This window comes from Lissotriton vulgaris, chromosome 10 (assembly GCF_964263255.1).
Source record: "Lissotriton vulgaris chromosome 10, aLisVul1.2, whole genome shotgun sequence".
Lineage (NCBI taxonomy): Eukaryota > Metazoa > Chordata > Amphibia > Caudata > Salamandridae > Lissotriton > Lissotriton vulgaris.
The window spans coordinates 69,492,459-69,507,947 of record NC_141698.1 but is presented as its reverse complement, the minus strand read 5'-3'; the positions used below and the strand labels follow the sequence as shown (position 1 = coordinate 69,507,947).

The following is a 15,489-nucleotide window of genomic DNA, read 5'->3' as shown; positions in this document are numbered from 1 at the left end:
CAGGCGTCCCTGTTCCGCAACTCCATTGTTGCTGGTGCCAGGATTGAGGGTCCTAGCTGCACTGTCCTTCTCGAGTACAGGGGTGGGCAGAGGTTACTCTTTACTCAATCCAACAATTCTGTTGAAAGAAATCCACGCCGCTTGCAATGGCGGGCCGTGGTGGGGTTGCAAGCCCCTACGTATCCAAACAGTGTTATCATCCCAAATCAATGAAAACAACACACCGTGGCCATACGATATCCTTATGTGTGATTCTTTATTGTAGTCACTCTACGCGTTTCGGAGCGGCTGCTCCTTGAAACCGAGTAATGTGAATGCACAAAAACAAAATGTTTAAATTAATCATGTGACACACCTGGGTGTCAACAGTGAAGACAGACTTCATAATGGTACAAACTTAACAATCGTAACAGTGGACACAGACGTATTTACAAATAATATTCTGCCATAATACATCGGATACAGTTGTCTCAGTTAGTACATTGTTGAGTATTCATTTTACATGGGGTATTGCAAGTGCGGTATACTGCGGGTCAAATAAAACTAACACGGGCTGTCCTAGTTTCATGCCCTTTGCAGACTGCTTGTAATCAGTTGACTGCTGTAAAGCTTTAGATCTTGAACAAAAAACTTTATTGGGAACTCGCTAGTTCGCAAGACGTAATACGTGTGTTTATCATGCCGCCCCCATGGGCTTATATTCACACACACCCTCACCCTCACACACCCTCGCACCCCTGACCCTCTCTCACCCTCTCATCCTCTCACCCTCACTTACCCCCACCCACCCTCTCACCCTCACTTACACCTCACCCTCACACACCTCACTCACCCTCACCCTCACACACCCCACTCTCACACACCCTCACCCTCAAACCCCCTCAACCTCACACCCCCTCATCCTCACATACCCTCACCCTCACACCCCCTCACACACCCACTCACCCTCCCTAACCCTCCCTCACCCTTACCCTTACACCCCCCACCCTCACACACCCTCACTCACCCTCTCTCACCCTCACACACACTCTCAACCCCTCAGCACCACCACAGTATCACTCAGCACCACCACAGCACCACTCAGCACCACCACAGCACCACTCAGCACCACCACAGCACCACTCAGCACCACCACAACACCACTCAGCACCACTCATCATCACCACATCATCACTCAGCACCACCACAGCATCACTCAGCACCACCACAGCATCACTCAGCACGACCACAGCACCACTCAGCACCACCACAGCACCACTCAGCACCACCACACCACCACTCAACACCACCACAGCATCACTCAGCACCACCCCAGCATCACTCAGCACCACCACAGCATCACTCAGCGCAACCACAGCATCACTCAGCGCAACCACAGCATCACTCAGCGCAACCACAGCATCAATCAGCACCACCACAGCATCACTGGTTCAAATATGTTCTTTCAATGTTTCAAGCAGTTTTCAAGATTACAAGCTTTATTACAAATCACAAAAAGATGTTATTTTTTCACTTCTGTTCTTGGATTTTCTAAACAATAAAAAACACTGAACATAATCTTCACAAAAGTTATTTACAAAACTTAAAGCTATTGACATAACAAATTAAATAAATTATTTAAGTATTAATTATTTAAAAAAATTAAAAGCCATTGTTATTTGTAAAATCAATACATCTAAGTCATGTAAACACAAAACATATTGCATTACAAATGCTAAAGGTGTCCCATTTGTGAAAGTTATAACTATTGGCATTGTAAATGACAAAGCTATTATTGTAGCTATTTTAAAAAACAACACATAAATTAAAAAAAAGTCATTTATAAGACCAATAGCTCAAACTTTCCTAATGCGAGACCTATTGCATTTCCAATGCTTGTTATTTGCAGGGTCATCTGACTGATGACGCCTGTGGTGGGTGGATGTTCTCTGTGTGATACAACATGCTGGAACACTAGAACGCATCCCACGATACTACACCTGGGAAAACGGGACGTCTGCCTGCTGGTTTCTGAGAAGCACCGGTACTCTTCAATTAAAAGTATGACGTCATTCTTGAGAAGAACAGGTACTCCCTCTCAAAATTAAAAGTGCCGGTACTCAGCACCGCAAATTTAAAGCACTGACTTTGACACTATAGTTCCAATTTCCGCAATGTGGTTGAAAGTGCATTTTAGTGAAGTAGTGTGGCTCACTGGTTAGAGGCGGCAGACCCGAGAGCAGAGGACGGCCCGGGACCAGGGTTCGATTCCCGGCGCGGCAGGTTTCTGGACCAGGGTCAGCGGACTCGATAATTCTCTCGCCTCGGTGCTCACTCTGATCAGCGATCACACTCGGCAACTCTGGGCATTAGCTTGCCTCATCTTCACTAACGGCCCCACCAGACCGCCGGGGATGCCTGGTCTCACCCTGGAGATACCCATTAAGGGACCATCTCTCAGGGAAGCCAGGAAGGGTTTTGCAGCGGTCGAAGCGCCTTGGGACCCTACGGGTAAGTAGTGCGCTATATAAATGCCTATACATATACATATACAAAGTGATAGTTGCCATTATGATCAAATATGACCGACGCAGGCTTCTTTAATTTTGATCCATGGAGCAGATGACACCATTCTGGTGTTCTGAAAGGTAAAGCCTAGGAATGGCTTTAGTCCAAATTCAATCCGAAAGCAATTTTAGGTGAATAAATGAGTCAAATTAGGAGCACCTTCCAAAATATTGTTAAAAAAATGGATATATTATTTGTAATTAACTTTTAAAAATAATGAATAGAAAATAATGTGTCCAATGCTTACTAGATATAACTAAAAACAGGCAGTTTAGTAAGTTAATTCAGCATACTCAGAAATTCTCATTTCTTAAACTCCCTAAAGCGGGAGTGAATGTTTCCTGTTTCAACATGGCCGCCAATTATCTACGAGGTCGATCGATTTGGCTGCTGCAGCCTGACTGCTGGGGTGTGGCGATGCGTTCCAGCTACAGGGAAATCAATGACAACATCATGCGGCGCCGGAAATGAAGCAGAAGCTACACATGGTTTGAACAGTGGAGCTGTTAATCTTTGGAGACACTGGTGGAAATTGGAATCTATGAAAGAAGAGAGCGCAAAAGCATGGCCAGCAATGTGCAGTTCAAAACCAAGTGAGCTGTGGGAGAATGTGGGCAAATGAATACAGAATGAACGCGCATTTCTCCAGGGAAATGCAAATTAGTACTATTTTGTGGGAGGGAGCTCAGGACTTTTAAGAGACTACCCATGACGTTCCTGTAAAAAGGGGAGGGGGCGGTATAGCATTATTTGTAGAAGCAGAAAGACTTCTATTGCTGGGGGAGGCTTGCAGTGCCCGAAAGAGCTATAGAAATGAAATTCCATTACAGCACAATATAGTTGGGAGATAGGGAGCGCAGCAGATCTGCACCCCCTGTTTCAAAGTCAGCCGCTCTGGCCCTAACGCCTCATCCTCTCCACTTTGGAGAAAAAACAAGCATTTCTGGGTCACAGCACCATTGAAAGCTAAGTTTACCCCTCTGGGAGAGGTAATGGAGCACGTCTAGAAGAGGATAAGAACAACGAGCATATGGGAGGGAGCACAATACCATGGCAGGAGAGAGTACAGTAGCACAGCGATGACTGTTGTACATCCGAGAGAGAGCGCACTTCATTGCTCGAAGTGAGATCTGAGTGCATTGGTAGTTATGTTGTGTTATATTGATTTGTATCACACAGTAGTCACCCGAGAGGGTATCCAGGCGCTTGTGCAGGTTTGTAGGTGGAGGTGGTGTTTATACGAAGAGTTAGGCCTTGCAGAACTCAAGAAGTGAGGGGATGGCAGTGAGGTGCATATCTGTCAAGGTTTCAGAGTTCTATTTGTGACATTTTCATAATTTCAGTGTAATTATGAGTGACATTTAAATGACTGAGTGACACGAGCAAAATCAAGCAATGAGGACAAGGGAAACGCATAAATATCAGAAATGTTCCTCATTTGAGCATCAAGAAACCCTAAGTCAACTGCTGCAAACCATAAGAAATAATTGTTAGACGACTTTCATTTATCAAGTCTAGCCACAATTATGGAAAATAAATAAAGCTGTCTGGAAGATGTTCATAATTTAATTATAACCAGCTGAGTGACTTACTCGACTGCCGCTGGAGATGTGAACAGTAAGCCCGGCTGCATTGGGAAGCTGAGAATGGGGGGCACTCATTTAGGCCACAGCTAAAGCTTAAGGCACATTTTTAGGTCTCGCGACCTATGCGCGCATTGAGCGGAGCGAGAATTCATGTCCTCAAAACGCTTGTGAAACCAAGGGTTTCGTTCGTGCGGTTTTCTTTAAGTTCACGTGAATCACGTGACCAAACAAGTACGCGCATCAGCCTCCCTCCCTTCTAATTGCATTTACGGCCGCACAGCACATCAAAGGGCTTCGCCCAGCGTGCGCTCTGCGGCTTCTCCTCCCCTAATTAATCATGGCTGGCCGGCCGTACTTTTTTTCTATGCACTCTAATGCCGTTCCTTCCTTTAGCCTCTTTGTTCCCCATACCACGTCTACCCCATTCCCCGTCTCTCTTCTCTCGACTCTTTCTTCCGGATTCTCCCCCCTTTCATGGCTGGCCGGCCATACTTTTTTTCTATGCACTCTAATGCCGTTCCTTCCTTTAGCCTCTTTCTTCCAGGGTACAAGTTACAACACTCCAAGGAGTGGGGTCAGAACACCCCACAGATCATGGCACCCCCAGAGGGGGAAGCAAAACAGTGCCTTACCGTGAGGGAGACTTATATCATCCCTTGTTTATAGATTTATGCTTCCCTGCTTGTAAACATAATTACCCTGAAGAATGAGAGCCTAGTAACACCCCCAGAAAGATGGAATTCATACGAATCCCCGGGAAGAGGAAGGATCAGGACGATGGAATTCTGAAGAATCTTTTGGATGAGGAAGGATAACCGCATATAGTGGCAGACAAATATATAGTTTGTTTTCTTCATGTGAATTATGAAGGCCACATTACTGTCAGTGAACCTGTGCTTGAGGTTAAATATAATGCCATCCACGCCACTTCTTTTCTTGGTGCAGTTGTGAGTTTGCAGACTCTATTGAGTGGGGCTGGTACGTAGGCTTGTGCATGTATTTTTATTGTTGTTTTTTCTCAGGCAGTAGACCTACAATTGTTTATTTTTGGTAAAAGTCTGCAATCTCTTAATAGTTTTGTTGACTATGTTTTGGCGAGTAGTGTGCTGAAATCCAGTTTACCGTTGAAGAGATTAGCCAAATAGGGGAGGTGACAGAAGGTAGTAAGAAGTAGGAATACTGGACTCTGCTCACAAAATACATTTGCGCAGTGGAACCACCACCTGTAGTGTCAGTCAGTCAAAATACTTTATTGCGATAACTTGATATCATACAAAGACAATGGCAAATATATACATAAAGTCACAAACGACAAATACATTAAGAATAGTTAAAAAACATTTTACGGTTAACATGTTAAAAAACCAACGTACACCATGTTACATTTCGTAACTAAAAAAAATTGATACAAAGTGCAAAGTGCTAAAGTGCTAGGTGCTAAAGTGCAAAAAAGGTTTAAAAATTACTAAGTGTGTCCCCATCTGAATGTTAGGAAAAGGCAACTACTAGCCCTGTTACAATGCATTCTAAAAATTCTTGACCAATGGTCACCAGCAGACAGACTAACTAGTGTGCAGGTCTATACTACAAAAGGAGGTAGACACGTTTTTAAGTCTGATGTTCCTGCTTCTTATAGCTCTCACCAGGAAACTGGCCACATGAAACATAATCCTGGGAGTTTGTAACATTTGAAAATAAATAAGAGCAGGTCTGACTAAAATAAATCCTGCTTCCTTGAGTATAGGTACAAGAAACCATTTCCGAGCTTCATTGTAATAACTACAGAACATTATAAAGTGCATAGTACTTTGCTCAGAGAAATGATCGCAAGAACAGGGGGTTGCCTTTTCAGGGGTACTCCAAACGGGGTAAAAACCCAAGTTAAAATGTATCAAATTAAATCTAAAACGAGTTAAAATAAACCTGTGGTAGGGGTGGGTCACCACATTAAGGTAACTGTCAGGACCGTTGGGTATAGCTAACAATAAGCTGGCCCTGACACAGGGTTTCTTCAGCTCAGTTTCTTCCCTCTCCAGGGATAGGAGCTCCTTCATAGCCACCTTGGTGTGAGCAATATCTTTGGATGTTATAGAATCAATAACAGAGTATAGTTCAGGCCTCCCCAACCTCGAAAAACTATCCTTAATGTACATCAACCACCTAATCCTATGTACATTATCTAGGGTCAAACAGTCCCTCATTATGGTATGATTTAGAGGAATTTCTGTATTAAGCCACATCCTGAGCCAGGCGATTAAAGGTGCAATTCTAATCAGATCTGAGATGTAGCCTTCCCCCAGTTCCATATGAACGGTATAGGACGGGGTTGACTGTGGGACGCCCAAAACAGATCTAAAAAATTTATTTTCCATTGTCTGTATGGGATCGACTCCCCTATGACCCCTCAATGAGCCACCATATGATGCAACTGAAATGCATTTAGCTTTGTATATTTTACTGACAGCTGCAATTGGCCTACCCCCCAGTTTTTTAGAGAACCCATGGAGGGCAGCGGATGTTCTGGCCAGCATGGCTGCTCTGCTTTTTACATGAGGACCCCAGCTACCTTTCTCATCAAAAGTGATCCCCAGGTAGGGAAAAGAGGAGACGCGTGCAAGCTTTTCCTGCCCACAGAAAAAGGTTTTATGAAAAGGTTTCCTTGAGGCCAGGCCCATAAGCATAACCTGTGATTTTTTCGCATTTATTTTCAGATCAAGGGAACCCATAAAGGATTCAAAGGCATCCAGGAGTCGTTGAAGCCCCACCCCAGTTCGAGCAAGAAGAACAGCGTCGTCCGCGTAAAGGAGAACTGGTATTCCCTGTTCCCCTGCACGTGGGATGTCGCTTGTAACGCCCCTGAGGGCAGGCTCCAGGGCGTTCACATATAACGTGAACAACAGTGGTGCCAGTATGCAACCCTGTCTGACTCCCCTTTCAGACGCAAAAACATCTGTACACCTTCCATTAGTAGATACTCTAATTTTAGCGGTAAGGCCAGAGTGGAGGTCAGCCAATAAATTGACTATGGATCTATCCAGGCCCATGTCAAGTAATTTTCCCCAGAGCTTAGTTCTATTGACCATATCAAACGCAGAGGAGAGGTCCATGAACCCGAGGTACATGGACCCATCCTTAGCCCTGGTGTATTTCTCGATCAGCAGGTGGAGATTGAGACACTGATCCAGGGTACTTCTTTTGGGTCTAAACCCATATTGCACATTACTCAAGATGTTGTTCTCAGTGGCCCATTCATTCAATTCCACTAATATGACTCTCCCTAGAATCTTAACTGAGGAGTCTATCAGTGAAATTGGCCTATAGCATGCAGGATCCTGCCTATTTCCTTTTTTAAAAACAGGAATAATTATTGTTTTCCATGACTTAGGGATATTGTCACGGTTTAAAGCGTTAAAGACCCTGCAAAGCAGTCTTGACCAGAAGTTAGGGAAGCATTTAAAGGCATCAGCAGGAACACCGTCTGGTCCCGGTGCCTTTTTAGTCAGGGTACAATCAATAGCAGCTAATACTTCCTCAACTTCAAAGTGCAAATAATTCCCTATTGGAATAGTAGTCGCTTCCTGTGCCCTGTTTTCAGCGTTATAGTGGTCTGAGTAGATGTCTCTGAAGTGTTTAATCCAACCCTCATCAGGGATATTAGTTTCTAGGGGGGAGTTATCCTCCCCTGTGAGAAGGGGTTGGTTGACACCTGTAGTGTTCAAATACCTCGATTCACAAATGTACACTCGTAATTGTTATTTTCAAGGTGGTGGGATTGTACTATTCAGCAAATGTCCCCACAAGAGCGTTCCAGAGCAGAGATGCCTCCTTACTTAAACTTGAGAATTAGGGGACATTCACAAACTATAGACATGCATGTTTGCACAGTGCATACCGTTGAAGATGTATGCCTATCAAGAGCCGAAGTAAATCCTTATCCATGGTGTAAAGGGGGACGAATCACCCCCAAATTGGTCAGGATGGAGGTGTTTTAAAAAAAAAATGGAAACATGACTCCACTTGGAGAAACAAAAGTAGCATCTGTAAACGCACACCAGTTACATTTCCAGATGTAAATAATTATGCATGTGGTACTGAAATTATTAGAGGATTATACTAAAGTTAAAGATTTCCTCAACATGCACATGCACAACTTTTTGTGAATTAGGTTTTTTTATTTTGTTATGTATCTTCTGTTCATCAATCTCCAATAGACTTTAAAAACATTTTTTTTTTAAAGGTGACGGTACTTTGAAGTTTTTTGGTGTTGTCTGCTTATTGTTCTATTACAGAGCAAAGACTTGCTCATAGGATCTCGATGTCCGCATTAAATAATGATGACAAAGTATTGATTTCTGGGGTAAACCCCATGGTATTGAGACAGGGAAGACTTTAGAGTACTTAAATGTGACCTGTTACACTATTTTGAAGGAAGGCAAACTGTATAAGACACTACCACCAATCAATATCACTCTGCTTTACTACCAGGTGTTTGTGTTCCCCAGAATTATCGGTGTTACACCTGGTAAATTTCCTAAGCCCCAAAAGGACACTATGCTCTTTTAGGAGAAAAGAAAAACTAGCTCGCCACTTCCAACGAGTTAAATTTGTGTAAGGAAGTGTGTTAGGGGTTATATAAACGTGTCAGACAATCTGTCTTCTGCAGGGGTAAATTAGGAGCCCTGCCCGGAACCTCAAAATCAATACACACAAAAGTATTGGTATTAAACAACAAGGTAATATTTATAAGGTTCTGTTCTCCTACAAATAATGTAAGAATCCCTGTCATAGTTCTGAATAACAAGGCAAACAACATGAACAAAGAGATGTCCCTAAATAATCCCCAGTAATTTTTCAATCCCCATTCCTAACCAATTAATGTCCCTACCTATGATATAACTAGTTGATTAATCAAGTAGTTTTGGAATATTTATTCTGAACCGTGTAATGCCTTGAACATTTACTTTTCTTCAGTCCTTTAGCCGGAGATTTATTGCTCAACCTCCCACTAGAAATAGGCCCATCCGCTCTACCCAACTCTAATTACCAGTATCTTTTGTACCGTTTTGATACCTGATAGCATATGGAACGAGGAGAAGTTTGCTCATGCCGGCTTTTGTATTTGTTTCATAGGATGTCAAATAATGAATTTGTTGAGATTTATGGAAACTTTAGTAGGAAATGTTCAAGAGAGTGGAAAAATCACAGTTTTTGCTTGATAATATGTGCAACAGATTATGTCTGAGCATACTTATTGTAGAAGTTTAGCCTAAAGCTGAAAGGTCAACGTTAGTAATGAACATGCCTGTATTCTACTGTCATGTACATCAATGCATTCTATGTGCAAACAACAGCCATGGTAATGCACAGCAAGGACGACATTTTTTTCACAGTATATGTGGAGTGCTAATACTATTGTGAGTCAGTTTCAGTTCTAAAAAGTGAGTCGAGGGTAGGGATTGGGGCGTTTCAAGAGGCGAAAAAGGGGAGGAGGGGAAGCCAGAACTTGCTTCAGTCAATGGCCTGATCAACCGTCATTTAAGTTCATAGCAATAGTGAATCCGAGGAGTTTAAGACTTTTCTGAACCTCCCAAACACGTGTACCTGATTTTACAGTAGGTCAAGTATTAAGTCAAGGATGCTGATCTGGGGTATATAGCTCACTGTTGTTGGAAACCTTTTCAAAATGTAGTCTGGTTCCTGACCAATGAGAGGCTTGCAGGTTAGGACTTTGATGTCATCTTCTTTGTTTATCAGGGATTTCCTTCATACACTGAAGCGATTGGAGCCTTTGAAAGCAAAGATTTGTCAGACAGCAACATTTTGGGTTTTCCTGAGCTTTGAAAGTTCTGCTGGTAGGCCTACATACATGCTCTTATTGTAATCCAATCCGAACAGGTGTGAGAATTGCATTGAAGATCACTTGTAAGTTGCAGACATTGTCTCTGTGTATGGTTGAAGTGTCCAGGAATGTAAGGAAACCACTTGGCTCAGGAAAAAATCTCCAACTTTGATGGGTTTTGGCATAACTACTTTATTGTATACTAGCAGCCCGGCCCGATGTTGTCCGGGTATGAATTGCTGCCGGCCAGAAGTATATTGTTTTGTTGGATTTCGTTTTGATAGCATTTCTTATCTGTGACAGGCCTGTGAAATGCTCCGATTCACAGTGCACTGCTGATGCACTTAGGAGTGCGCGTTCAGTAGTGTGTGAACTCGAGTTTCCCTACTTAATTTTTCCTTGCAATAATATATAGCGCGAACTCGACAACATGGCATGAGCACAATTTACATTACAGAAGAACACATTCATTTGTGGTAGGCACGGGGAGACAAAGCGATTTGCCTGGAATCACAGGATGTTGAGCTGATGCCGAGATTCGAACGTAGCTCCCCAGCTCTAAAGTTCGCAATTCTAGAACTTGTGGCGGGAGGTGTGTCTAAAAGTGTATCTTGGTGCTGGCCATCAACGAGAGAGACCTGTGCATTTTTCAAATGGGTGGTGAAAAAATATGAGTATGTTGCTGGAGATGTGGGCCGCCGTGCCACCAATGTACTTACCGGGGGAGGGTAAACACCCATTATTCCACAACTTTCTTTCCGCATACCATCACTCCGCATACTTTCATTACGAAAGTACCATGACTCCGCATTGCCATTATAACGCATAGCATTACATTTTATATGCTTTTACCACACATACATTTACAATGAAATTCGTTGTAAATGCATGAATGGTAAAAGCATGTTTTTTTTTATGTTTGGATAAGGTAAGTATGGGTATAGGGGTGTATGTTTTGGGGTACTGAGGTATATGTTTTGGGGTGTTTGGGTATTTTAAGGGTTCAGATAGTTTTGGGTTATGGGGAACAGGGGTAGTTTTAGGGTTAGGTATGGGTTTTGGGGTTCAGGGGTATTTTTAGGGTTGAGGGCTAGGTTTGGGGTACAGGGGTATTTTAAGGGTTCGGGCTAGGTTTGAGTTTTGGGGTATAGGGGTGTTTTTAGAGTTCAGGGCTAGGTTTGGGGGTACAGGGGTATTTTAGGGTTCAGGGGTAGGTTTGGGTTTTGGGGTACAGGGTTATTTTTAGGGTTCAGGGCTAGGTGTGGGTTTTGGGGTACAGGGGTATTTTTAGGGTTCAGGGGTATGTTTTGGGGTACAGGGGTATTTTAAGGGTTCAGGGCTAGGTTTGGGTTTTGGGGTACAGGGGTATTTTAGGGTTCAGGAGTAGGTTTGGGTTTTGGGGTACATGGGTATTTTTAGGGTTCAGGGCTAGGTTTGGGTTTTGGGGTACATGGGTATTTTTTAGGGTTTAGGGATAGGTTTGGGTTTTGGGGTACAGGGTATATTTATAGGGGTATTTTTAGGGTGCAGGGCTAGGTTTGGGGGTACAGGGGTATTTTAGGGTTAGGTTTGGGTGTACAGGGTTATTTTTAGGGTTCAGGGCTAGGTGTGGGTTTTGGGGTACAGGGGTATTTTTAGGGTTCAGGGGTATGTTTTGGGTTTTGGGGTACAGGGGTATTTTAAGGGTTCAGGGCTAGGTTTGGGTTTTGGGGTACAGGGGTATTTTAGGGTTCAGGAGTAGGTTTGGGTTTTGGGGTACATGGGTATTTTTAGGGTTCAGGGCTAGGTTTGGGTTTTGGGGTACATGGGTATATTTAGGGTTTAGGGATAGGTTTGGGTTTTGGGCTACAGGGTATATTTATAGGGTTAAGATAGGTTAGTGTTTAAGGGTGTTGGGGAATTTTAAGGAGTAAGGGTGGGTTATGATTATGGGGTGCAGGGGTATTTAAAGGGAGCTGGGTGGGATTCGTTTTTAGGGTGTAAAGGGTAGTAGAATAAAATAATAAATAAAAATAATATAAATGCAATTTAAAAGACATTTTTTAATTAAATAAAACACATGTGTATATTTAAATAAATATATATAAGTACACATATATACAAACATATATTTGATGTTTTAATAATGTACTTTTACAATGTATATGACTTTACCACACATGCATTTGCGTTATAATGGCATGCGTGATAAAGTCATATGCGTTGTAAAAGTTTAGAAATGAAGTCTTTGCGGACTACATTTTAGCTTGAGCAAATGTGAATGTGTAGATTTGCTAATGCGAAAATCTGAGTGTTTGCAAGTTCACTTTCCCTCCAACCCCTTTTTTCCCAACTCTAACGAAGGTTTAGGTCTGCCATTGTCAGGAGTAAATTTCCAACATTTTTCAGTATGGTAAAAGATTAGAGAAGAGTTGTTGAAAACCCTTAAAACATGCAAGTTAGTAGGTTGGCAAAGACTCAAAAGGGCATTCTAACCCTGGAACTATTGCCTACCACTACCTTCAGCCGCAGTATAGATCTGCGGAAGCGTGGCAACATAAGGGGATTGCAAGTATTCAAACACTACAATAGTATGAGCCCTGTCATAATCGGAGATGCTATATCAGAGCTCTTATATAATGAGATCGCTGCTATTAATTGTCGCCGCACTACATGACACCAAAGGGACAAGTGGATTTTGTTACGGGACAAGTAGATTTATGAAGCAACCTGCCCCACGGACAAGTAGATAGTTTATTAAATTCCACACCCCCGAAGTATGCACTTGAACTACTCTTAGCCTAGTGCATATATGATGGCAATGTTAGAAATAATCCCAGCCTCTTCAAAAGCTCTTTCTCTGTAACAGTGGTTGCACAGCATAGTATAGTTGTCCAGTATTAGGCCTGAGAGGACAAGGACCAGGTGTCGGAGAGCACAATGTCTGTTTGGGCTACCTGGTGGGACATTCAGTAAACAATATTTAAGGCTACCCTAGAGATCAGAAGGTTGCTCATGAAATTTAATGGACTTTCGGGATCTGAGGATTTGACAGTGTATTTCGGAATTCAGTGGGGGCATCAGCTGAAGACGCAGCTGTGGGGAGTTGTAGCATTCTATGGAATATCCTTATTCTAATCTAATCCTAAACTTGTAAATCTGGTCTGTGATATTGTCTACCGGCAAATCAATAGGGTGTCTGTAGGCATAGAGAATGCCAGACCTGTCATGATGAAACAAGGAACTCGGATATACTGCTTCAAGGACCAGCTACAGGAGATGTGGGTTGTAGGAAATTGGGTTACTGGTTAAGGGAAGTGAAATCCTGCTCAAACAGCAGTGGCAATCCCTGTCAGGGTGAAACAAGCAAACCCCAAATTAACCTGTGCTTAACTGTCTGGTAGCTTGGCAGTCGGGTTTAACTAAGAGGCTATGTGTAACGTACGTATTCAGCACTTTAAACGGTAATTAAGTGAAAACTCAAAACAAGAAAAATGTCAAACCAATTTAGAAAAAGTATAGTTCAATTTTTAATAAATAATTTGAGAGCAAAACCTCAAACATCCAATCAGTAGGACTGAAGATCTGCAATTTCAAAGTTAAGTGAAAATAGTGCCTAGAAGTCCAAAGCTCCAAGTGTGGTTATCTGGTCATGCTGGACCAGGACAAAGTCAAAAGTTCAAGCTGACCGCGAAGGAGCACCGGCCAGATACATGGACCAGGTTAGGCCTGCTGAACAAAGTACCTCAAATCCTGGTTTGCGGAGTGTTTCAAAGTCTTGTGGCGCGGTTCCAGTTGTCACTCTCATTTTCTTGCTGTTATCTGTTAGCTTATGTGGGCTTTCCCTCCTCTTCTTTGTTTGTCTCTTCCCTAGAGCATGGACGCATTACTTATATCCTTCCCCTGCCCATTATTCAGGCACCACAAGAGTACATGTGTTTTCCAGCTTTCTCCCTGGTCTGCTTCTCTGTCCCCATTTGTGTCGAATGCTGTCTCTTGCTTGTGTGCTTCTCCTGGCCCGCTTTAAGTTCCTCTCTCTCTCCTTGTTAGTTTGCTTCCCTCCCCACACCCACTATGTGTTGTTTCCCTACACCTGCACTCCAGTGTTGCTTCTATCTGCCCTCTTGTTTCTTTCCCTACTCTCATTGTTCGTAATTACACCCACACCCTCCTTATTGCTTCCGCTACGCATCCACTTCATGTTGCTGTCTTTCACCCATGTTTCTCCCTTTGCTCTTGACTCCCAGTGAAACTTGGGATATTTAGATATGTTTTGACAGGGACCAAATGACCTTCATGACTTTTTGGATCAACTTTGCTGGGGAACGAATACTGCAACTCTACCTCTAAAGGAGTACAGACGCACCGAGATCCCCGACACCTACAATAAGGGCCTGGAGTGTCAAGCATCAGAGGAAGGAGTCATGCATTTAGTGTAAGAAAGCTGAGGGCCTAACCCCTTCTGCTGTAACTCCAGCTGTGCTCCTGCCCTCCAATAGATGCTACTGAGTGAGTGCTGCCATGGAGCAAAGTGTTACTCCTTCTTTCGGCTTTATAAGATTTAGATTAGACTCCAACGATTCCACTGTGGGAGCAGTGTGGCGCAGCGGCCAGAGCGGCTGACTCTGGAGTGCAGAGATCATGGTTCGATCGCCAGCGGCAGCTCAGCTTAGCACCCTGTGACTCTGGGCAATAGCTCACTTAATCTCCCTGACAGCCCACAGCGCCTTAAAACCTTAAGGGGTGATATGTTCGCGATTTACAAATAGGAATTATTATTATTATTGCTGTTTTACAGCACCACAATTTTTAGGTCTCTGCTTAAGAAATTAAGTGCTTTTCTTGAAACATATGAAATGCAATCCTGTGCCCCTGATCAGCACTTTAGTGCCTCTTTATGAGTTTTCTCCCATTGCATTCAGACATACTATACAACAACAAATATGACTAAAACAAGCCAAACCTATTGGGTGTCCGAGTGCTTGTTAGAAGTTTGATACAAATGAGTGACAACAATTGTTTTGTTGTAAAATATTATAATTGGTAATTACAAATAATACATAAGTGCCCATAACTCGTGGCCACTGGAGAGAGACCAAGGGTTGGATAAGTGTGTCATCTGAACACTGTTCTGGCCAACTTACTCACTTCCTTCGGCCTCCTCTTCAGAGCTCTCAATCGTGTGTCAATATGAACACCCTTCCTCAACCAGAATATGCTTGTTCACCTAAATACGACTCGACTCACGTGTTCCATACAAGCATTGGAAAACCCAATAGTGCATTTTTTTTTAGAAACAGACCTCTTGGCTTTGTCAACACTTAGTAAAGTCAATTCCAGTCACAGTACAAAATAGCACTACAGCAAAGATAGTTTACAAATGTTAACACATTCAAATTCTTTACTTCCTTAAAATATGCAATGTATAGACAGTAACATATTGCTAGAACCATTGGCAAAACCAATAGGTCCCAAAGGGGATACCTTTTGGCTCTGCCTGGTGGTGACAGTAAAAAGGAAAAAGCCAGCCGACCTTCA

At 42.9% G+C, this 15,489-nt stretch overlaps 1 protein-coding gene across 2 annotated transcripts in view; it reads left to right on the top strand.

Annotated features, from left to right (window-relative positions):
* The first annotated feature begins 1,988 nt into the window (after window positions 1-1,988).
* TBL3 (transducin beta like 3) overlaps window positions 1,989-15,489 on the top strand; it is a 175,756-nt gene continuing 162,255 nt past the window's right edge. The window contains exon 1 of one of the 2 annotated variants that reach the window (XM_086940511.1): window positions 1,989-2,067. Coding sequence is in view for 1 of the 2 variants with exons in the window: in XM_086940510.1 (XP_086796636.1) it covers window positions 3,112-3,140 (29 nt within the window). In the remaining variant the exon portion in view is untranslated. Of the gene's footprint in view, window positions 2,068-2,991; window positions 3,141-15,489 lie in introns of those variants that run through there. The other variant, XM_086940510.1, reaches the window with a different exon arrangement.